At 48.0% G+C, this 24135-nt stretch overlaps 2 protein-coding genes across 5 annotated transcripts in view; both read right to left on the reverse strand.

Annotated features, from left to right (window-relative positions):
- The window catches only part of ccdc88c (coiled-coil and HOOK domain protein 88C), a 173581-nt gene extending 171846 nt beyond the window's left edge, over positions 1-1735 (reverse strand). Inside the window, exon 1 of the mRNA XM_078406949.1 lies at positions 1057-1735. Within this exon, the coding sequence (XP_078263075.1) occupies positions 1057-1116 (60 nt within the window). The 5' untranslated portion in view covers positions 1117-1735. The remainder of the gene's footprint in view (positions 1-1056) is intronic.
- Positions 1736-12435: 10700 nt separating this feature from the next.
- The window catches only part of LOC144597493 (serine/threonine-protein phosphatase 4 regulatory subunit 3), a 108364-nt gene continuing 96664 nt past the window's right edge, over positions 12436-24135 (reverse strand). For 2 of the 4 annotated variants that reach the window (XM_078406956.1, XM_078406957.1), the window contains 3 exons: positions 21302-21465; positions 18347-18576; positions 12436-13759 (listed from right to left, as the gene is read on the reverse strand). In XM_078406956.1, the coding sequence (XP_078263082.1) occupies positions 13628-13759; positions 18347-18576; positions 21302-21465 (526 nt within the window). In that variant the 3' untranslated portion in view covers positions 12436-13627. Of the gene's footprint in view, positions 13760-18346; positions 18577-21301; positions 21493-24135 lie in introns of all 4 variants that reach the window. The other 2 variants (XM_078406954.1, XM_078406955.1) reach the window with 1 other exon arrangement.

Genomic DNA, 24135 nt, shown 5'->3' on the forward strand with positions numbered 1-24135 from the left:
TCTCATCTCCCCCCTCAGTCAGAGACGACCCCCCCCTCATACACATCTCTCCCCTCCACACAGTTTCACCAGAGCCTGCCCTGAGGCCTCACCCCCTCCTCCAATCACCCACCCTCCCTCACTCTTACCAATCCCTCCCTCACCCCCTCTCCCCTCCCCAATCCCTCCCTCACTCACCCTGCCTACCTCATCCTCTCCCTCCCCCCTCTCCCTCACTTCCACCCTCCCCCTCTCCAATGCCCTCTCCCTCCCTCACCCCCCCTCCCTCCCCCCTCTCCCTCACCCTCTCCCTCACTCCTCCCCTCTCCCACCCTCCCTCACCCTCCCTCTCTTCCTCTTCCTCTCCCTCCCCCCTCTCCTTCCCCCTCTCCCTCACTTCCACCCTTCCCCTCTCCCATGCCCTCTCCCTCCCTCCCTCACCCCCTCCCTCACCCCCCCTCCCTCACCCCCCCTCCCTCACTTCCACCCTTCCCCTCTCCATGCCCTCTCCCTCCCTCACCCCCTCTCCCTCACCCCCCTCCCTCCCCTCCTCCCTCCCCTCCTCTCCCTCCCCCCTCTCCCTCACCATCTCCCTCACCCCCCCCTCCCTCCCCTCCTCTCCCTCCCCCTCTCCCTCCCCCCTCTCCCTCCCCCCTCTCCCTCACCATCTCCCTCCCCTCCTCCCTCCCCTCCTCTCCCTCCCCCCTCTCCCTCCCCCCTCTCCCTCCCCCCTCTCCCTCACCTCCCCTCTCCCTCACCTCCCCTCTCCCTCCCCCCTCTCCCTCCCCCCTCTCCCTCCCCCCTCTCCCTCACCTCCCCTCTCCCTCCCCCCCCTCCCTCCCCCCTCTCCCTCACCTCCCCTCTCCCTCCCCCCTCTCCCTCCCCCCTCTCCCTCCCCCCTCTCCCTCCCCCCTCTCCCTCCCCCCTCTCCCTCCCCCCTCTCCCTCACCCCCCTCTCCCACCCCCTCACACCCTCCCTCACTCTCTCTCTCTCCCTCCCTCTCTCTCTCCCTCCCTCTCTCTCTCCCTCCTTCCTTCACTCTCTCCCCAATCCTCCCCCCCCCCCCCCTCACTCACCCAGGTGACGAGCGGGCCGTGCAGGAGTTGGCCCAGCAGCGCGGACACGGTCACGTCCATGATGCTCAGCACCGGCAGCGAGCGAGGGAGTGAGGGAGGGAGGCGCTCACGGCAGCCGGGGACCGGGGCGCTTCATCACCGGCCTGGGCGCCGCTGGAGAGGGAGCACCCGCTCTCCCCACTCTCCCCTCCCCTCCCTCCTCAGCGGGAGCCGCCAGCCCGGCCCGGCGCCATGGCAACGCGGCGGCGCCGCCTGTGCTGCTGGTCCGGTGTGGCCGCAGAGAGAGAGAGAGAGAGAGAGAGAGAGAGAGAGAGAGAGAGAGGGGGGGGAGAGAGAGAAGGCGAGAGAGAGGGAGGGAGAGAAAGAGGGAGAAAGAGAAAGAGAGAGAGAGAAAGAGTGAGAAAGAAAGAGGGAGAGAGAGAGAAAGAGAGGGAGAGAGAAAGAGAGAGAGAAAGAAAGAGAGAGAGAAAGAGAAAGAGAGGGGGGAGAGAGAGAGAAGGCGAGAGAGAGGGAGGGAGCGAAAGAGAAAGAGAGAGAGAGAAAGAGTGAGAAAGAAAGAGGGAGAGAGAGAGAAAGAGAGGGAGAGAGAAAGAGAGAGAGAAAGAGCGAGAGAGAGAAAGAGCGAGAGAGAGAAAGAGAGGGAGAGAGAGAAAGAAAGAGAGGGGGAGAGGGAGAGAAAGAGAGAGACAGAGAGAGAGAGGGAGAAGGAGGGAAAGAGAAAGGGAGAGAGAGTGAGAAACAGAGAGAGAGGAGACGCGGCTACAAGTTGCTGCAAACTGCTACTAAACAGCAACAAAGTATCTACCGAGCGGCTACTAAACTGCTGCAAAGTATCTGCCGAGCCGCTACAAAGTATCTAGTGAGCGGCTACAAGGTCTCCACGAGCAACATTGTAGCGAGCGCCACTCACTCACTCACTCACTCCCTGAGGGCGGGCTCGGCGTGCGGCACCGGCACCGCCCCCTGCCGGCCGCACCGCACAGACCAGGCCCGAACCGGCCCGGCCCACGGGCTCCTCCTGCCGGCCGCTGCCTGCACTTCTGCGCTCCATCTAACTCTCTCTTGAAAGCATCCATTGGAACGGCCCTCCACTGCCTTCTGTGGCAGATAATTCCACAGATTTAACAACTCTCTTGAGTGAAAAAAGTTTTTCCTCATCTCAGTTCTAAATGGCCTCCCCATAGAAACATAGAAAATAGGTGCAGGAGTAGGCCATTCGGCCCTTCGAGCCTGCACCGCCATTCAATATGATCATAGCTGATCATCCAACTCAGTATCCCGTACCTGCCTTCTCTCCATACCCCCTGATCCCTTTAGCCACAAGGGCCACATCTAACTCCCTCTTAAAGGTAGCCAATGAACTGGCCCTTCTGTGGCAGAGAATTCCACAGATTCACCACTCTCTGTGTGAAGAAATGTTTTCTCATCTCGGTCCTAAAAGACTTCCCCCTTATCCTTAAGCTGTGACCCCTGGTTCTGGACTTCCCCAACATCGGGAACAATCTTCCCGCATCAATAAGATCCCCCCTCAGTCTTCTAAATTCCAGCGAGTACAAGCCTAGTCTATCCAGTCTTTCTTCATATGAAAGTCCTGCCATCCCAGGGATCCAACTGGTGATCCAATAGACACCACGGTGCCTGCGGAAGGCACGCAGCATCATCAAGGACCACAGCCACCCAGCACGCAGGCTGTTCTCCTTGTTACCGTCAGGCAGACGATACAGGAGTATGGCTGCCCGTACCACCAGACTCAAGAACAGTTTCTACCATCAGGCCATCAGGCTTCTGAACTCATAAACACATTTCAAATCATATATGTTGATTATTTTTAATATTGTCTTTTTACCTATTTTTAATATTGTCTTTTTACCTATTTTTAATATTGTCTTTTTACCTTACTAATGTCATTTTTAAAATCTTATTTATCCTTGGAATATTACTGCTGAGGTGACCTGTTGTCTTGTCAAATACATTTCATTGTATCGTTGACCCTGTGCCAACCTACATATGACAAATAAAAATGTATTATATATTATATTATTCGGCCCTTCGAGCCAGCACCACCATTCAATGTAAGAAAATAACTGCAGATGCTGGTACAAATCGAAGGTATTTATTCACAAAATGCTGGAGTAACTCAGCGGGTCAGGCAGCATCTTGGGAGAGAAGGAATGGGTGACGTTTCGGGGCGAGACCCTTCTTCAGACTGATGTCAGGGGGACGGGACAAAAGAAGGATATAGGTGGAGACAGGAAGATAGAGGGAGAACTGGGAAGGGGAGGGGAAGAGAGGGACAGAGGAACTATCTAAAGTTGGAGAAGGCAATGTTCATACCGCTGGGCTGCAAACTGCCCAAGTGAAATATGAGGTGCTGTTCCTCCAATTTCCGGTGGGCCTCACTATGGCACTGGAGGAGGCCCATGACAGAAAGGTCAGACTGGGAGTGGGAGGGGGAGTTGAAGTGCTCAGCCACTGGGAGATCAGGTTGGTTAAGGCGGACTGAGCGAAGGTGTTGAGCGAAATGATCGCCGAGCCTGCGTTTGGTTTGTAGATTTGTGGAATTCTCTGCCACAGAAGGCAGTGGAGGCCAATTAATGGATGAATTTAAAAGAGAGTTAGGTAGATCTCTAGGGGCTAGCGGAATCAAGGGATATGGGGAGAAGGCAGGCACGGGTGACTGATTGTGGGATGATCAGCCATGATCACAATGAATGGCTGTGCTGGCTCGAAGGGCCAAATGGTCTCCTCCTGCACCTATTTTCCATCTAGGCGCTGGTCAGGCCGCATTTGGAGGACTGTGAGCAAATCTGGGCCCCATATCTGAGGAAAGATGTGCTGGCTCTGGAGAGGGTACAGAGGAGGTTTACAAGAATGATTCCAGGAATGAATGGGCTAGCATATTATGAGCGTTTGACAGCACTGGGCCTGTACTCACTGGAGTTTAGAAGGTTGAGGGGGGGACCTCATTGATACTTACAGAATAATAAAAGGCATCGATAGAGTGGATGTGGAAAGGATGTTTCCACTGGTGGGAGAGTCTAGGACCAGAGGTCACAGCCTCAGAATTAAAGGACGCTCTTTTAGAAAGGAGGTGAGGAGGAACTTCTTTAGTCAGAGGGTGGTGAATCTGTGGAACTGATTGCCACAGAGGGCTGTGGAGGCCAAATCATTGGGTATTTTTAAGGTGGAGATTGATCGATCCATGATTAGTACAGGTATCAGGGGAGAAGGCAGGAGAATGGGGCTGAGGGAAAGATAGATCAGCCATGATTGAATGGTGTAGATAGGCCGAATGGCCTTATTCTATTCCTCTGTCTTCTGAACTTATGACAGTGGGAAGATTGGTCTGTGTGATGGATTGGGTACATCCACAATTCTGCAATTTCTTGCCATGTTGGGAAGAGCAGTTCTCAAACCAAGAAATGTGACACACAGTGCTGGAGTAACTCAGCGGGTCAGGCAGCATCTGTGGAGGACATGGATAGGTGACGTTTCACAGAGTGCTGGAGTAACTCAGCGGGTCATGCAGCATCTGTGGAGAACATGGATAGGTGACGTTTCACAGAGTGCTGGAGTAACTCAGCGGTTCGGGCAGCATCTGTGGAGGACATGGATAGGTGACGTTTCACAGAGTGCTGGAGTAACTCAGCGGGTCAGGCAGCATCTGTGGAGGACATGGATAGGTGACGTTTCACAGAGTGCTGGAGTAACTCAGCGGGTCAGGCAGCATCTCAGGAGAGAAGGAATGGGCGACGTTTCGGGTCGAGACCCTTCTTCAGACTGATGTCAGGGGGGACGGGACAAAGGAAGGATGTAGGTGGAGACAGGAAGATAGAGGGAGAACTGGGAAGGGGAGGGGAAGAGAGGGACAGAGGAACTATCTAAAGTTGGAGAAGTCAATGTTCATACTGCTGGGCTGCAAGCTGCCCAAGCGAAATATGAGGTGCTGTTCCTCCAATTTCCGGTGGGCCTCACTATGGCACTGGAGGAGGCCCATGACAGAAAGGTCAGACTGGGAGGGGGAGTTGAAGTGCTCAGCCACCGGGAGATCAGGTTGGTTAAGTCGGACTGAGCGTTTGGTTTCGCCGATGTAAAGAAGTTGACATCTAGAGCAGCGGATGCAATAGATGAGGTTGGAGGAGGTGCAGGTGAACCTCTGTCTCACCTGGAAAGACTGTTTGGGTCCTTGGATGGAGTTGAGGGGGGAGGTAAAGGGAGGAGCTCAGCATCTGTGGAGATGAAGAATTGTTGACGTTTTAGTTCAGCTTAGAGATACAGCATGGAACAAGCCCTTCGACCCACTGAGTCGTTGCTGACCATCAATCACCCGTTCACACTAGTTCTACGTCATCCCACTTTCTCATCCACTCCCTGTACACTAGGGGTGTTTTCACAGAGGGCCAATTAACCTACAAACCAGCACGTGTTTGGGATGTGGGAGGAAACCGGAGCAGCCGGATCTCTGTGTCCATGTCAACCAATGTTGACAGCTGTTCAGGGCCCTAGTGGGACGACACCTGGAGTACTGTGTGCAGTTTTGGTCTCCATATTTGAGGAAGGACAATCTTGCTATTGAGGGAGTGCAGCGTAGGTTCACGAGGTTAATTCCTAGGATGGCGGGACTGTCATATGTTGAAAGACTGGAGCAACTGGGCTTGTATACACTGGAATTTAGAAGGATGAGAGGGGATCTTATTGAAACATAAGATTATTAAGGGATTGGACACGCTAGAGGCAGGAAACATGTTCCCGATGTTGAGGGAGTCCAGAACAAGGGGCCACAGTTCAACAATAAGGGGTAGGCCATTTAGAACGGAGATGAGGAAAAACGTTTTCACTTGGAAAGTTATGAATCTGTGGAATTCTCTGCCTCAGAAGGCAGTGGAGGCCAATTCTCTGAATGCATTCAAGAGAGAGCAAGATAGAGCTCTTAAGGATAGCGGAGTCAGGGGGTATGGGGAGAAGGCAGGAACGGGGTACTGATTGTGGATGATCAGCCATGATCACAATGAATGGCAGTGCTGGCTCGAAGGGCCGAATGGCCTCCTCCTGTACCTATTGTCTATTCCTCTCGCCCCCTTTGTTCAGATGCTGCTCAACCTGCGGAATCACTACAATAGATTATATGATGTATATTTATTCACAAAATGCTGAAGTAACTCAGCAGGTCAGGCAGCATCTCGGGAGAGAAGGAATGGGTGACGTTTCGGGTCGAGACCCTTCTTCAGTCTGAAGAAGGGTCTCGACCCGAAACGTCACCCATTCCTTCTCTCCCGAGATGCTGCCTGACCTGCTGAGTTACTCCAGCATTTTGTGAATAAATCGATTTGTACCAGCATCTGCAGTTATTTTCTTATACTATATGATGCATATTAATTGCTGCACCCTATTTTTGATCTGATCTCCTTTTTCGGTTCTCTAAGCACTCCTTTAAGTTTAACTCCTTAAGCTCATTTAGTTCTTTTAATTAATGCAGCATCACTGAATTCTACTGGAACCCCACTTATTGTCATTAGACTTTAGAGATGCAGCGCAGAAACAGGCCCTTCGGTCCATCGAGTCCGTGCAGCAATCACCCCGTACACTAGCACTATCCTACACACCAGGGACAATTAACAATTTTACCGAGGCCAATTAACCTACAAACCTGGATGTCCTCGGAGTGTGGGAGGAAACCGGAGCACCCGGAGAAAACCCACACGCAGTCACAGGGAGAACCCATGGTCAGGATCGGACCTGGGTATCTGGCGCTGTAAGGCAGCAACTCTATCGCTGTGCCCTTCTACACCGATGGACGTTTAGGACTACAGAAGAATATTCAGAATGGAATCCAGCCATTCGGTACAGCTAGTCTATGATCGCAAATTAGAGGAACAGCACCTCATATTTCGCTTGAGCAGCTTACAACCCAGCGGTATGAATCTTGATTTCTCTTCAAATAACCCTTGCATCCCCTCTCTCTCTCTCTCTCTCTCTCTCTCTGTCTGTCCCTCCCCCACCCAAGTTGTTGTACTCGTTTCAAAGTCGTCCTGTTGAGTCTCATTGCCTGTAACTCGTTTTTCACCTAGCCCTTTCACAGCTAGCAAAGGCGTCTCCTTTATCATCGTTACTTTTTTGCTTATCTTTCATTCCTTTGTTCTATATCACGGTTTATATCTCTCAATCGCCTTTCCCCTGAGTCTGCAGAAGGGTCTTGACCCGAAATGTCACCTATTCCTTCTCTCCAGAGATGCTGCCTGACCCGCTGAGTTGCTCCAGCATTTTGTGTCTAACAACACAACTGAAGCAGAACAGAAACCCAGTAACAACCTACAACACACAGAACAAATTCTGTACAATCAATGCCTGGAATGCACCTATTAAAATGTTGTTCTCACCTTTATTCTAGTATTTCTGTTGAGACCTTGTGGAATTGGGAGTATTTTGGTTTCATTAACCAGCACTTCAGATTACTTTAAAGAATTGCATAGAAACATATGGAAAACAGGTGCAGGAGGAGGCCATTTGGCCCTTCGAGCCAGCACCGCCATTCATTGTGATCATGGCTGATCATCCACAATCAGTAACCCGTGCCTGCCTTCTCCCCACATCCCTTGATTCCGCTAGCCCCAAGAGCTCTATCTAACTCTCTTTTAAATCCATTCAGTGAATTGGCCTCCACTGCCCTCTGTGGCAGAGAATTCCACAAATTCACAACTCTGGGTGAAAAATCTTGCTGTTCCAAAAACAACAAAATTACTTTCAAATTATGGCTCTTGGGTACTGGGGCCAAACCGAACCAGAGCAACTCAATTTTAGTTACAGTTTAGTTTAGAGATACAACAGGGAAACAGCCCCTTCAGCCCGAGTCCGCACCAACCAACGATCCCCGCACACTAACACTATCCTTCACACACTAGGGACAATTTTACGCTAGAGCCAATTAACCTACAAACCTGTACGTCTTTGGAGTGTGTGAGGAAACCGGAGCACTTGCAGAAAACCCATGCAGTTCATGGGGAGAACGTACGAACTCCACACAGACAAGCACCCATAGTCGGGATTGAACGTGGGGTTCCTGCTACACAACCGTGCCCAGGAACGAGTAGGTTAACCTATCATGAGCGTTTGACGGCACTGGGCCTGTAGTCGCTGGAGTTTAGAAGAATGAAGGGGGACCTCATTGAAACGTACCGAATAGTGAAAGGCTTGGATACAGTGGACGTGGAGAGGATGTTTCCACAAATGGGAGTATCTAGGACTAGAGGTAATTGCCTCAGAATTAAAGTACGTTCTTTTAGGAAGGAGAAATTTCTTTAGTCAGAGGGTGGAATTCTTTGCCACAGAAGGCTGTGGAGGCCAAGTCAATGGAAATTTTTACGGCAGAGATAGATTCTTGATTAGTACAGGTGTCAGAGGTTATGGGGAGAAGGCAGGAGAATGGGGTTAGGAGGGAGATAGATCAGCCATGATTGAATGGCAGAGTAGACTTGATGGGCCAAATGGCCTAATTCTACCCCTATGACCTTATTTTATTGAAGATAGACACAAAATGCTGTAGTAACTCAGATGGACAGGCAGTACCCCTGGAGAGAAGGAATGGGTGACGTTTCTACACTGGGCGGCGCGGTGGCGCAGCGGTAGAGTTGCTGCCTTACAGCGAATGCAGCGCCGGAGACCCGGGTTCCATCCCGACTATGGGTGCTGTCTGTACGGAGTTTGTACGTTCTCCCCGTGACCTGCGTGGGTTTTCTCCGAGATCTTCGGTTTCCTCCCACACTCCAAAGACGTACAGGTATGTAGGTTAATTGGCTTGGTACAAATGTAAAAATTGTCCGTAGTGAACATAGGATAGTGTTAATGCGCGGACCCGGTGGGCTGAAAGGGCTTGTTCCCGCGCAGTATCTCTAAACTAAACTAAACTAGACCCACTTGCCTGCGTTTGGCCAGTGCCCCTCTAAACCTGTCTTATCCATGTACCTGTCTCATTGCTTCTTAAGCGTCGCGAGGGTCCCTGCCTCAACTAACTCCTACTGCAGCTCTTCAAGTCAAGTCAAGTCAAGTTTATTTGTCACATACACATAAATGTGCAGTGAAATGAAAATTACCCACAGTCCAACAAGTGCAATAAAAATAAGCAATAACACACACAATCAAACAAAAAGAAACATCCATCACAGTGAGTCTCCTCCAGTCACCTCCTCACTGTGATGGAAGGCCACAATGTCTTCTCTTCCCCTGCCGTCGTCTCCCGCGGTCAGACTGTTGTATTTGCCACGTTCTAGGCCACGCCGGACGGTGATAGGTGCGCTGCGGGCCGAACCAAGCCCCGCGATCCGGGGCGGGCGAAGACGCAGACGCTGAACGTCGGGGCTCCCAACATTGAAGCCCCCGCCGGGCAGAGAAAAATCCCGCGGCCTATCTCAGGCCGTGCCGGACGGTGAAAGACTCTTTTAAGAATCCAGCCAGAAAGCTTACATCTCTGTTCCTGCACACTAGATCCCAACTAGGGAATGGAAACATCTGGTTAATGAACCTCTGGAATGAACAACGGAATCAAGGGATATAAGAAAATAACTGCAGATGCTGGTACAAATCGATTTATTCACAAAATGCTGGAGTAACTCAGCAGGTCAGGCAGCATCTCGGGAGAGAAGGAATGGGTGACGTTTCGGGTCGAGACCCTTCTTCAACGGAATCAAGGGATATGGGAAAAAGCAGGAACGGGGTGCTGATTTTGGATGATCAGTCATGGTCATATTAAATCCTCGGGATGGCGGGACTGTCCTATGAGATAAGATTTGAAAGACTGGGCTTGTATTCGCTGGAGTTTAGAAGAATGAGAGGGAATCTTATAGAGACATATCAAATTATAAAAGGACTGGACAAGCTAGATGCGGGAAAAATGTTCCCAATGTTGGGGGAAGTCCAGAACTAGGGGCCACACATTCTAAGAATAAAGGGGAGGCCATTTAAAACTGAGGTGAGAGGAAACTTTTTCACCCAGAGAGTTGTGAATTTGTGGAATACTCTGCCACAGAGGGCAGTGGAGGCCAATTCACTGGATGAATTTAAAAGAGAGTTAGATAGAGCTCTAGGGGCTAGCAGAATCAAGGGATATGGGGAGAAGGCAGGCACGGGTTACTGATTGTGGATGATTAGCCATGATCACAATGAATGGCGGTGCTGGCTCGAAGGGCTGAATGTCCTCCTCCTGCACCTATTTTCTATGATTCCCTGCCAAGTAAGTTCTCTATCAATACAATGCCTGATTTTAAACATCTCTTTCAAATCTCCTAGTCGAGTCTTTTCTGCTTCTTTAATCTTATTTCACAGCTTTCTCCATGGCACACAGAACCAGATTTCCCGCATCCCCACCTAAATTGAATTCCATGTACTTCATGATTTTTCTGCCGTGTACATTGCGTAAGTTGTCTTATGGGGAAGAATAGGTGCACGGTTGCTTTAAAGCGTATTAGTTTTGCAATGGACTTTAAGAGATTCAGAGATACAGCGTGGAAACAGGCCCTTCGGCCCACTGTGTCCACGCCAACCAGCAACCACCCTGTATACCAGGTCTATCTTACACACGGGGGACAATTTATATATATATATTTTTATTGAAGCCAATTAACCTATGAACCTCCACCTCTTTGTGATGCGAGATGAAACCACAGTATCCGGAGAAAACACGCGGTCACGGGGAGAACGTACAAACTCCGTGCAGACAGCACCCGTAGTCGGGATCACACCTGGGTCTCCGGTGCTTATGGCAGCAGCTCTACTGCTGTACCACTGTGCTATCCATACCTGGTTAAGTCCTGACCTCTACAGTACCTTCTATGAAAGCAGTCATCATCATGGAATATTTAATATTCAAATAATCTATTAAAATACTGTGGCGGTGCCCGGGGGCTAGGCCACTCCCTTGGTCATTCCCCTCGGCAGAGTGGACAGGGGGGAATTAGGCCACTCCCTTGGTCATTCCCCTGGGGACAGAGTGGATAGTGGGGAATTAGGCCACTCCCTTGGTCATTCCCCTGGGGACAGAGTGGATAGTGGGGAATTAGGCCACTCCCTGGGTCATTCCCCTCGGCACTGAGTGGATAGTGGGGAATTAGGCCACTCCCTTGGTCATTCCCCTCGGCACTGAGTGGATAGTAGGGAATGAGGCCACTCCCTGGGTCATTCCCCTGGGGACAGACTGGACTGGGGCTACGGGGTTTGCTGGAAGGGGTTATTGTTTTTACTTGTGCGGGTGACTGAGTGAGTGGATGTTCAGATACTGTATTAAAGTTATTGTTACTTCTTACCTGGCGTCTGGCCTGATTCCTGTCACGTCCAGACCCACTACAATACTATTTTAAAAATCTCAATTACAAATTTAAAAAAGTTAAATACACTTGTTAACTCCATTAAATAAAAAAGGAATAGATCGCGTAGACCCAGAGAATCTCTTGCCCAGGGTAGGGGACCAGTGGACGTAGGTTTAAAGTGAAGAGGGAAAGATTCAATTGGAAATCTGAGGGGTAACGTTTTCCACACAGAGGGTGGTGGGTGTATGGAACTGCCAGAGGAGGTAGTTGAGGCAGGGACTATTACAAAGTTTCAGAAACAATTAGACAGGTACATGGATAGGACAGGTTTAGAGGGGTGCAGGCCAAACGCAGGCAGGTGGGACTAGTGTAGATGGGACATGTTGGTCGGTGTGGGTAAGTTGGGCTGAAGGGCCTGTTTCCACACTGTATGACTTGAATGATATTTTTGTAATGTATTGCTCTGTGTTGAATGTGGTACACCATTGTAACAAAATAGAACAAGGGATCACAGTTTAAGAATAAGAGGTAGGCCATTTAGAACGGAGATGAGGAAAAACTTTTTCAGTCAGAGAGTTGTAAATCTGTGGAATTCTCTGCCTCAGAAGGCAGTGGAGGCCAATTCTCTGAATGCATTCAAGAGAGAGCAAGATAGAGCTCTTAAGGATAGAGAATGAGAATGATCAGCCATGATCACATTGAATGGCGGTGCTGGCTCGAAGGGCCGAATGGCCTCCTCCTGCACCTATTGTCTATTGAGGTGTAAATTGAAGACATGGACCTCAGATGGCCAAGGGTACAGCAGCAATAATGTTGTAAGCTGAATGCTTACATACGTCAGAGTCCCCAGCTGCCTCCTTCCTCTGTGTTTACTAGACTTCCATGTTTCGTCTTTGGTACAAACTTCAAGATTTTGGCCTGCATTCCTGTCCGCCCCCTTCATGCATGCCGAAACATAGCAGCGGCTCCAGTAACGAGACTGTACCTCCAAAAATCAGACCTTTACTACAATTCTACAACTGTCTAATGCTTTTAGCCAATTTTACATCCATTTCCACAAATAAAATGGCATACCTGAGATCAAGATATTGGCATATATACAGTGAACGACAGATGCTGGAAATCGTGAGCAAAAAAAGCCAAAGCGCCGGAGGAACTCAGCGGATCAGGCAGCGTCTGTGGAGGGAACGGATAGGTGTGGTTTCGGGTCGGGACCTTCCTTCGGACTCCTGGGTTCGAAGAGGGGTCCTGACCTAAAACGTCGCCTGTTCATTCCCTCCACAGATGCTGCCTGACCCCCTCCCACCGAGTTCCTCCAACGTGGTCTTCTTAAAAGATCGACTGTCCAAATGTCAATTATTGTAAAACCGTCGGCCCACAAATACACACAATAAAGGGTTCCATACAACAGGAAGAATTACATTACATCAAAGAATTTCTTTAATGGTCCCAAATATACTTAAACAACTAAGTGTACACTCAAGAAAAGAATTTGAAGAAAATGTAAGATATGAAACAAAAATGATCACATCTAGAAATTCCATTCACTTTGTTTAGTCAGAGGGAGGGGGGAGGGGAGAGGAGGGAGGGGGGAGGGTTCTCCAAAAATTATGCAGTTGTAAAGATCACAGGTTAAAAAGAGAAAAATGTTGTCCTCTCAGCCCTCCCCACAGAGGTCCTTTTTAAAATGCCTTTCTGTTTTTCATCGTGATAGCGATGTCCTGAATATACAATGTAAAGGGGAAGTCTTTGAACAATGAGGGGGAAAAAAAAACTGCTGGCACTCTGGGGAGAAATTACTGCTGGATATCATCACCATGCTCTCCCAGGCTCCCAAGAAGACCTACCCAACACACCGTTTACAGACTCAACCAAAGAAAACAGTCGGTCATGCTACTTGACATAGCACAAGAGAAAAAAAAACAACAACACTCTCCGCCCTCACGAGCCGCTGTTTTATTTTTCTTCCTTCCCTGAGAAAGGGGTAGAGTGAGGTCAAAGCCCGGACACACATGGGTATCAACAAGTTCCAATTCCTTTGCTCCGATGTCTTTTTTTTTTTTGCCGCGTTTTTGCATGTTTTTCAGCTTCGGTGGATTGGCACTTGGTCGGCAGAGTTCCACGTGTACGTTGTATCTGCGACGGTTCCGACACCCTTTTTAAAAATCATTTTTTTGTGAGCCTGGTGGTTTTCGCAGGTCGGTCGGTACGAGTCTCTGGGCAAGGTTGAAGGGGGGGGGGGGGAGGGGATGGGGGGGGGAGAGGAGGGGCCGTCATTAGGATCCAAGCCTAGACTTCTTCGTCAGAGGCGCTGACGGCTCTTTCTCCTCGCCATCTTCCTCCTCCTCTTCCTCCTCTTCCTCCTCGTCGTCATCATCTGGGTAATCCACCAGGCCGATCAGACCTCCCTGCACGACAGATTAAAGTTATTGCAGTCGTGGACACAAAAAAAAACACAACGCATCGCGTCACGCTAATCTCAAATGAATATCGACGTTTATCCTGAAATGGGAATTGGGAAATCTGATCGAATCAAATCTTAATCAAAACAAGAGCAGCAGTGGTCTGAGCACCATCCCCTTCAGAAAAACAACTGCCCATTTAGAGTCAAGAGTCTTTTATCGTCATATGTCCCAGATAGAACAATTAAATTCTTACTTGCAGCAGAACAGAATATGTAAACATAGTACAGTGTAAACAATATAATAAACGTGAAAAAAGTTCAGTGTGCGTATATACACACACACGCACACACACACAAGGGTAAGGTGTAAGAGGATTAGAAGGGACTTTTCACTCAAACGGTGTTTGGTATCTGGAACACACTGCGTGACGGAGTGGGCAGGGGGTTTGAGTATCTAGATGAGTCTCCAAGAACAGGCCAAGAACCATGTGGTGGTAAATGGTATTAGTGGAGATAGCACCTGATGGTCATCGACGACATGATGGGCTGAAAGGCCACTTTCTGTGCTCTGTGACTCCAGTACTCCCTTGTCTGCACCAAATTCCCCCAAAGCCCTGTTAAAAGTACATTGTATTTAAGCTAAAAAAAAAAGACACAAAAAAGGTGCTGCAGCAACTCAGCGGGTCAGGCAGCATCTCTGGAGAACGTGGATGGGCGGCCTTTTGGGCTAGTTCCTTTCTTCAGACTGATAATGGAGGTGGAGGGGAGAAAGTTAGGAGAGGTGGGGGCAGGGCAAAGCCAGGCAAGTGATAGATGGATACAGATGAAGGGTACTTTTTGATAAGTAGATGGTTGGACAAAGGTCAGGGACGAAGAGACAAAAAATATGCGAGATAGGATAGAAAAGATGCTAATTGTGAAGGAAGAGGAAGGCTACCCTTATCTCATAACCAACCCACCCTCCCTCCCCCTGTCTCCACCTATCACTTGCCAGGTTTTGTCCCACCCCCCACCTCTCTTGGAGCTTTATAAATCCCTCAACAAACAGTCTGAAGAACTGTTCCAGCCTGAAACATCATCTATCCATGTTCTCCTGGGATGCTACCTGACCCTTTGAGTTACTCCTTGAGTTGAGTATAGGAGCAAAGAGGTCCTTCTGCAGTTGTACAGGGCCCTAGTGAGACCGCACCTGGAGTACTGTGTGCAGTTTTGGTCTCCAAATTTGAGGAAGGATATTCTTGCTATTGAGGGCGTGCAGCGTAGGTTTACTAGGTTAATTCCCGGAATGGCTGGACTGTCATATGTTGAAAGACTGGAGCGACTAGGCTTGTAGACACTGGAATTTAGAAGGATGAGAGGGGATCTAATCGAAACGTATAAGATTATTAAGGGGTTGGTCACATTAGAGGCAGGAAACATGTTCCCAATGTTGGGGGAGTCCAGAACCAGGGGCCACAGTTTACGAATAAGGGGTAGGCCATTTAGAACAGAGATGAGGAAAAACTTTTTCAGTCAGAGAGTTGTGAATCTGTGGAATTCTCTGCCTCAAAGGGCAGCGGAGGCCAATTCTCTGAATACATTCAAGAGAGCTAGATAGAGCACTTAAGGATAGCGGAGTCAGGGGGTATGGGGAGAAAGCAGGAACGGGGTACTGATTGAGAATGATCAGCCATGATCACATTGAATGGCGGTGCTGGCTCGAAGGGCCGAATGGCCTCCTCCTGCACCTATTGTCTATTGACTCCAACACGTTGTGTCTTTTTTCTGGAGCATCTGCATTTTCTTGTGTCTCCTCTTTATTTAAGCTTTCTTTGTGTACCCATTGTATCTTGTAGTTCCACAGTTCATATGCAATAGTAAGGGTATTAACATTAATTGTATAAGATAGTTGTGCAAGATGTTGGTGAGGCCGCATTTAGAGTATTGTGTTCAGTTCTGGGCACGGTGTTATAGGAAAGATGTTGCCAAGCTGGAAAGGGAGCAGAGAACATTTATGAGGATGTTTCCAGGACTAGAGGGTCTAAGCTATAGGGAGAGGTAGATTTGGATGGGACTCTATTCCTTGGAGCGCAGGAGGTTGAGGGGGGATCTTATAGAGGTGTACAAAATCATGGGAGGAATAAATCGGGTAAATGCACAGAGTCTCTTGCCCAGAGTAGGGGAATCGAGGACATAGGTTTAAGGTGAAAGGGAAAAGATTTAATCAGAGGGGTAGTTTTTTCACACAAATGGTGGTGGGTGTATGGAACAAACAGCCAGAGGAGATAGTTGAGGCTAGGACTACCCTAACGTTTAAGAAACAGTTAGCCACAAAAAGCTGGAGTAACTCAGTGGGACAGGCAGCATCTCTGGAGAGATTGAATGGGTGACGTTTTGGGTCGAGACCCTTCTTCAGACTGACGTTTCGGGTCGAGACCCTTTTTCAGATTGAGGTTTCGGGTCGAGACCCTTCTTCAGACTAAGAAACAGTTAGACAAGTACGACAGGTTTGGAGGGATATGGACCAAATGCAGGAAAGTGGGACTAGTTGGCCGGTATGGGCAAGTTGGGCTGAAGGGCCTGTTTCCAAGCTGTCTCACTCAATGACTCTATGAAGACAGCAAATATCTTCCAGAGTTTAGGAACAACACGTCTCCAGTTATTGCGTGACCGTTCACAAAACTTCTTAAAGTCAAGGCAAACAATGGCAAGAGTTGTTATGAGCTGTGATGAGATGACAGAGCATTGAAGTGGTAATTTATTACATCTCATGTTAGGTTAGATCACATCAAAGAGCTGAGAGGGAGGCATTTGAATGTTAAATGGGATTGCGATAGAAGATTAGAAGATGTAACATCAAAGTACTTCTCAGACTGACAAAAAGCAAGCTTCTGCTCTGGGGCAAGGGAGAAACAATCAGTCTACTCAAGTGTGACTGTGCCGAGTGATCAAGGCTTTGATGGGGCGAGAGGGAAGGGTTTTAAAGGAGAATAGCCGGGCGTGGACCCTGTGGGTCCAAGCCTCTCCTGCGGGCCCGGCAACCCTCCATGCAAACCTCTCCTGCGGGCCCGGCAACCCTCCGTGCAAGCCTCTCCTGCGGGCCCGGCAACCCTCCCCCAACTGACGACCCGTGGACCCGTTGCCAGCCGGGCAGTCTCTCCCGGGACCGGGGGTGGGCAAAGGGGGAGAGGAAAGGGGAGAGGGAGCCACTCACCCCAGCCCCAGGCGGCCATCGTGAGCCGTGGACCTGTTGGGTGGAAACCTCTCCTGCAGCGGCAGCTCGGCGGCGACGGCCATGTTGTTTGACCCTCTGACGCCGCGCTGCACCATGGGAGGAAGGTCAGGTGCGGGACGGGCGGTCCTCCCGGCAGGGGGGGGGGAAACCGCATTTATTAAAGTTTATTAAGTTCATTGCTTTTAAAATGTAACAAAACTTGATCAATCGAGACCGCAGGGGAATGGTGAGTAGGATGGGCCTAAAATTGTTGCGCTATCGTGTACTGTTTTGGCTGTATTTCGGGAACACACAAACGAATATAAAAGATAAGACTTTTAATAATATATATAGATGAGGGGGAAAGTTTTTTTATGCACAGGGAGCAGTTGAACACTGCCAGAGGAGCTGGTGGAATCAAATTCAATCAATACATGAAGAGGGATTAAAACACAGTTGAACAGGCAAGGCAGAGGAGGATACGGAGTGAAGGCAAATGGAATTAGTGTGGGCATGGACGTCAGCTGGGATGGACCTGGTGGGCTGAAGGGTTAGTTTCTGTGCTCTATGATTATGATTGTATGACACAGAAAGATTGTTAGATTAGCCCATTTCAGTTGGAAGGTGAAAAATGAGGGATCTGGTGACTGGACCTTTGTCCAGCAATTCCAGTTGCAAAACGTAGAAACAATGAACTGTAGATGCTGTTTTATACCAGAGATAGACACAAAGTGCTGGAGTAGCTCAGCGGGTCAGGCAGCATCTCTGGAAAAAAGGACCGGTCACGTTTTGGGATGGGAAGTCTGCAAAAAGGCCCCGACCCGAAACGTCACCCATTCCTTCTCTCCAGAGATGCTGCCTGACCCGCTGAGTTACTCCAGCACTCTGTGTCCCAAGCCACACTGAAATGGGTGTCATCTGAAAATCCTTGTGCCTCCATAATTATGGATGAGATTGGCCATTCAGCCCATCATCAATCCTGTACTCCGGATAACACTGAAGTCCAGTCACCAGAGCAACTGTTTCTCAACCCAGTAGATGCAGAGCTGGTTGGCACTGTTCAATCTCACGTGGGCACGGGATGTGCAGAAGAAACACCAATGAACTCAACAATAAAGCACAGATCATTCACCAGTTATCATGATGCACTGGTTACAGATTCAGAGGCAACCCTGTACAGTTGCACATCAGCTGTGCTTCAGTGAAGCCAGCTGAGTGAGCACTGAGTGCTTGGGGTTTCAAGATTTGAGACCAAACCAACAGCTTTACTTTGCTGAGTCAAACCCAGCATCAACACAGATCAAGAGTTAAGCCTGCAATGAATAGTCTGCCTGTAGGAACCCGCACATTTTAAACGGTCACGTGATTTGAGGAATTGGGTAAAGTCCAACATGATACCTTGGTTGTAATAGCTGCCATGTGAGGTGTGCTTTTGGCTATTGGTCCGGGTGGCTCTGGAGATCCCGGGGATCCTGGAGATCCAGGTGAATTGCTTGAGGCTGACTGGCTGGTGAGGCTGGGCTTGCTGCTTCCACTGCTGGTGCTGGAGAAGGAAAGCTTGAAAGTGGGGCTTTGTCTTCCTGTCAGAGTGCTCTTTGTTAGGACCTCCTTCTCATCCCCGTCTTTCACTGCAAGGTACGTTCAAAATTTAGGATGGAATAAATTTAGACGGGCATCTTACAGAATCACTAGTTTAATATATAACGACACTTATTTTCAATTTATACCATGATATCACTTCAAAACAGAACAGAGGCTAATTTAACTTTGGAACTCAACCATTAACGAATAAGTCAACCCCACCTTCAATTCTGACCAAGGACTCAGATTGTAGCAATTAAGCCTAATATAGTTTCATGGTTTCAAATTGACTGGTGTTAAAAGAAAAAAAAAGCTCTTTGGAAGAGATTGGTCATTTAATGGGTGTCATTTGCCATTGACATTTTGAAAAGTGTGGCACAGTGGTGCAGCGGTAAAGTTGCTGCCTCACAAAACTAGAGATCCGGGTTCAATCCTGTAGAGGTACTGTCTGTAGAGTTTGTACGTTCTCCCTGTGACTGAGTGGGTTTTCTCTGGGTGCTCAGGTTTCCACCCGCACTCCAAAGACGTATAGGTTTGCAGATTAAGTGGCTTCGGTAAAAAAAAATTGTAAAATGTCCCTAGTGTGTCGGATATTGCTAGCGTACAGGTTGGTGTGGAGTCCGTGAGCTGAAGGGACAGTTTCCGCGCTGTGTATCTAAATCTCTAAAGTAAGCTTTTGTCCATTGCAAAACTAAGAAAAGGGTTTTGAAGCAATCTTGCACCTATTTCTCCCCATTAAGGAGAATTACACGATGTACACGGCAGAAAAATCATGAATTAAGTAGAATACAATTTAGGTCGAGGTGCGGGAAATCTGGTTCTGTACGCTATGGAGATAGCAAGGAAATAAGATTGAGGGTAATTGGCAAAAGAGGATGCAAAAGCACCTGTTGTGATGAGATTTCCAGCATTCTAGAAATCAATACAACCAATCAAGCGGATTTAACCTAAATCAAAGTAAGAATCAGAAACCCCACCTCCCGCCACCTCATTAGTTAATTTCAACATTTTGTGCTGAAGTGACCTTAGTTTTGGTTCAACAAATGAAGTATCATTCGAGATGCAAAGTGAGATTTCGCACAATCTAGACAATCTAGAATGGTGCCTTCAGTCCATAATATCAATACAGACCTAGCTTTGATGTAGTCAATAGACAATAGACAATAGGTGCAGGAGTAGGCCATTCAGCCCTTCGAGCCAGCACCGCCATTCAATGCGATCATGGCTGATCACTCTCAATCAGTACCCCGTTCCTGCCTTCTCCCCATACCCCCTCACTCCGCTATCCTTAAGAACTCTATCTAGCTCTCTCTTGAATGTATTCAGAGAATTGGCCTCCACTGCCTTCTGAGGCAGAGAATTCCACACCTTCACCACTCTCTGACTGAAAAAGTTCTTCCTCATCTCCGTTCTAAATGGCCTACCCCTTATTCTTAAACTGTGGCCCCTTGTTCTGGACTCCCCCAACATTGGGAACATGTTTCCTGCCTCTAATGTGTCCAATCCCCTAATTATCTTATATGTTTCAATAAGACCCCCCCTCATCCTTCTAAATTCCAGTGTATACAAGCCTAATTGCTCCAGCCTTTCAACATACGACAGTCCCGCCATTCCGGGAATTAACCTAGTGAACCTACGCTGCACGCCCTCAATAGCAAGAATATCCTTCCTCAAATTTGGAGACCAAAACTGCACACAGTACTCCAGGTGAGGTCTCACCAGGGCCCGGTACAACTGTAGAAGGACCTCTTTGCTCCTATACTCAACTCCTCTTGTTATGAAGGCCAACATTCCATTGGCTTTCTTCACTGCCTGCTGTACCTGCATGCTTCCTTTCAGTGACTGATGCACTAGGACACCCAGATCTCGTTGAACATCCCCTCTTCCTAACTTGACACCATTCAGATAATAATCTGCCTTTCTATTCTTACTTCCAAAGTGAATAACCTCACACTTATCTACATTAAACTGCATCTGCCATGTATCCGCCCACTCACACAACCTGTCCAAGTCACCCTGCAGCCTTATTGCATCTTCCTCACAATTCACACTACCCCCCAGCTTAGTATCATCTGCAAATTTGCTAATGGTACTTTTAATCCCTTCATCTAAGTCATTAATGTATATCGTAAATAGCTGGGGTCCCAGCACCGAACCTTGCGGTACCCCACTGGTCACTGCCTGCCATTCCGAAAGGGACCCATTTATCCCCACTCTTTGCTTTCTGTCTGTCAACCAATTTTCTATCCATGTCAGTACCCTACCCACAATACCATGTGCTCTAATTTTGCCCACTAATCTCCTATGTGGGACCTTGTCGAAGGCTTTCTGAAAGTCGAGGTACACCACATCCACTGACTCTCCCCTGTCAATTTTCCTAGTTACATCCTCAAAAAATTCCAGTAGATTTGTCAAGCATGATTTCCCCTTCGTAAATCCATGCTGACTCGGAATGATCCTGTTACTGCTATCCAAATACTGCTAGTCAAGAGAATACATCAAAGTTAGATGTAGGTGTTAGGGCTAATGGGATCAAGGAATATGGGGAGAAGGCAGGTACGGAGTACTGATTGTGGATGATCAGCTATGATCACAATGAATGGCTTGAAGGGCCAAATGGCCTCCTCCTGCACCTATTTTCTATGTTTCTATGACCATGAATGAACTGGCCATGAAGCAATGTATTGCTCAAATTAATAAGACACGTGTCTTTTGATGTTCCCTCAGTCAAGTCATTACCACAGTTCATACTTAAAATGCCAGATTTCATACATTTTTTCCTCTCCATGAATTTGCCGAAATGATCCATGATTTCGTCATCATTCTTGGACTTGTCAGTTGGTAATAGTACTGGCTCTCCATCTTCCATTTCATCCTCTTCAGTGTTGAACCACATCTCCTCCTCTTCCTCCAGAGTCCGGGCATCTCTTCGGTACCTGTTATTTCGCAAGATGGAACGCATACTAAATTCCAAAGGGGGAAATAACGGCATTAGGACACTCTTACTCTCACATTGTGGGAGCTACAATTTTTTTTAAAGACCTGGTTAAAGCATGTGATAAAAAAATCAACTAAGAACAGAGGTTCAAAACCCACTACATCAACAAGAACCTCAATTTAATTGTAGATATTTTCATACAAAAGATGTAAGAAAATAACTGCAGGTGCTGGTACAAATCACAAAATGCTGGAGTAACTCAGCAGGTCAGGCAGCATCTCAGGAGAGAAGGAATGGGTGACGTTTCGGGTCGAGACCCTTCTTCAGACTGATGGTTGGTATTTGGAACGAGCTGGCAGAGGAAATATTGAGGCTGGTACAATTGTGACCGTTGAAAGACACTTGGGAAGGATACATGGATAGGAAAGGTTTAGAGGGTAGGAACAAAAAAATGCAGATACGGGTTTAAATCGAAGTAAGACACAACATGCTGGAGTAACTCAGTGGGTCAGGCAGCATCACTGGAGCGAAGGAATGGGTGACGTTTCGGGTCGAGACCCTTCTTTCGACTGATGTCAGGGGAGGGGGCGGGACCCCTGACATCTGAAGAAGGGTCTCGACCCAAAACGTCACCCATTCCTTCTCTCCTGAGATGCTGCCTGACCCGCTGAGTTACTCCAGCATTTTGTGTCTACATTCCATTTAAACCAGCAGCTGAAGTTTTTTTCCTTTCACTGTACCTTAATTGGTACATGTGACAAGAGAGCGGTCCTGACTTACCATCTACCTCACTGGAGACCCTCGGACTAACTTTAATCCGACTTTACCTTGTACTAAATGCTATACCCTTTATCCTGCATCAGTACACTGTGGACTGCTTGATTGTAATCATATATAATCTTTCCACTGACGAGATAGCATTCAACAAACAAGCTTTTCACTGTACCTTGGTACACGTGACAATAATAAAGTAATCCAAACTGAAATAATGAAAATCTTTCGTGCAGCAGCTTAACAGGACTGTAACACAATACATACAGAAAAATTCACTTAATGACTAATACAAAGTGCAAAAAAACCCCTAAACTCCGGAGTGCAACTAAAGACTCGGCCTACAAAAGATCATAGTTGCTGAGGTTCGTGTTGTGCCGTGTTCAAAAGCCTGGCGGGCGCCGGGAAGAAGCTATTCTTGAAACTGGTGGCACATATACTATCCTCCCGATGGGAGAAGCAGAATGAGAGAATGGCCAGGGTGGTGCAGGTCTTTGATGATATTGCTTTGGACATTGGCCTTATGTTTCCCTGGTCTGGTCCACCCTAATATAGCTCATGGATGACTCTCTTAAATGCTTCTTGGTGATTTTGGTTGTATTTTAACACACAATTTCCCAGATTCTCGGCATACAAGGATTGAAGGCTTTGTGGATGATAGGAAAGTAGGTGGAGGGGCAGGTAGTGTAGAGAATGCAGGGACTCTGCAGAAGGACTTGGGTAGGTTTGTAAGAGTGTGCAGACAAGTGGCAGATGGAATATAGTTTAGCAAAGTGTGGTGTCATGCATTTTGGTAGTAAGAATAAAGGCATAGATTATTTTCTAAATGAGAAGAGAATCCAGAAATCGGAGGTGCAAAGGGACTTGGGAGTGCTGGTGCATGATTCCCAAAATGTTAATTGTCGAATCAGTAGTAAAGAGCGCAATGCTAACATTTATTTTGAGAGGGCTTATAAACAAAACAGGGATGTAATGCTGAGACTCTACAAAGCACTGGTCAGGCCACTTTTGGAATATTATGAGCAATTTTGGGCACCGTATCTAAGGAAGGATATGCTGATGTTCTTTTAGGAAGGAGATGGGGAGGAATTTCTTTCGTCAGAGGGTGGTGAATCTGTGGAATTCTTTGGCACAGTAGGCTGTGGAGGCAAAATCAGTGGATATATTTAAGGCAGAGATAGATTCTTAGTTAGTACGGATGTCAGAGGTTATGGGGAGAAGGCAGAGAGAGATAGATCAGCCATGATTGAATGCGGAGTAGACTTGATGGGTTGAATGGCTTAATTCTACTCCTATCTCATGATCTTACATCCATGCCTTGATTAGAAAGTAGACTTTTCCTACTATATTTCATGTGGTCAAGGAAAGAGCGTTCACGTCGCGGCCCTGTTTCCACCAATCTTTCGACTACTACGCACAAGAAGTGTGTGTAGGATAGTGTTAATGTGCGGGGATCGCTGGTCGGCGCGGACCCGGTGGGCCGAAGGGCCTGTTTCCGCACTGCATCTCTAAACTAAACTAAACTAAACTAAATTAAAGCACATGAAGCGCAAAACACCATTGTATGCAGATGCTGAGAAGTGTGTTCAGCTCTGGCTGAACAATCACTAATCTTGTGTAAGAAAATAACTGCAGATGCTGGTACAAATCGAAGGTATTTATTCACAAAATGCTGGAGTAACTCAGCAGGTCAGGCAGCATCTCAGGAGAGAAGGAATGGGCGATGTTTCGGGTCGCCCATTCCTTCTCTCCTGAGATGCTGCCTGACCTGCTGAGTTACTCCAGCATTTTGTGAATAAATACCTTCGATCTCTAATCTTGTGATCTGAAGAAGAGTCTCGACCCGAAACGTCACCTATCCCTTCTCTCCCGAGATGCTGCCTGACCCGCTGAGTTA

Source organism: Rhinoraja longicauda, chromosome 10 (genome assembly GCF_053455715.1).
Source record: "Rhinoraja longicauda isolate Sanriku21f chromosome 10, sRhiLon1.1, whole genome shotgun sequence".
Taxonomy (NCBI): Eukaryota; Metazoa; Chordata; class Chondrichthyes; order Rajiformes; family Arhynchobatidae; genus Rhinoraja; species Rhinoraja longicauda.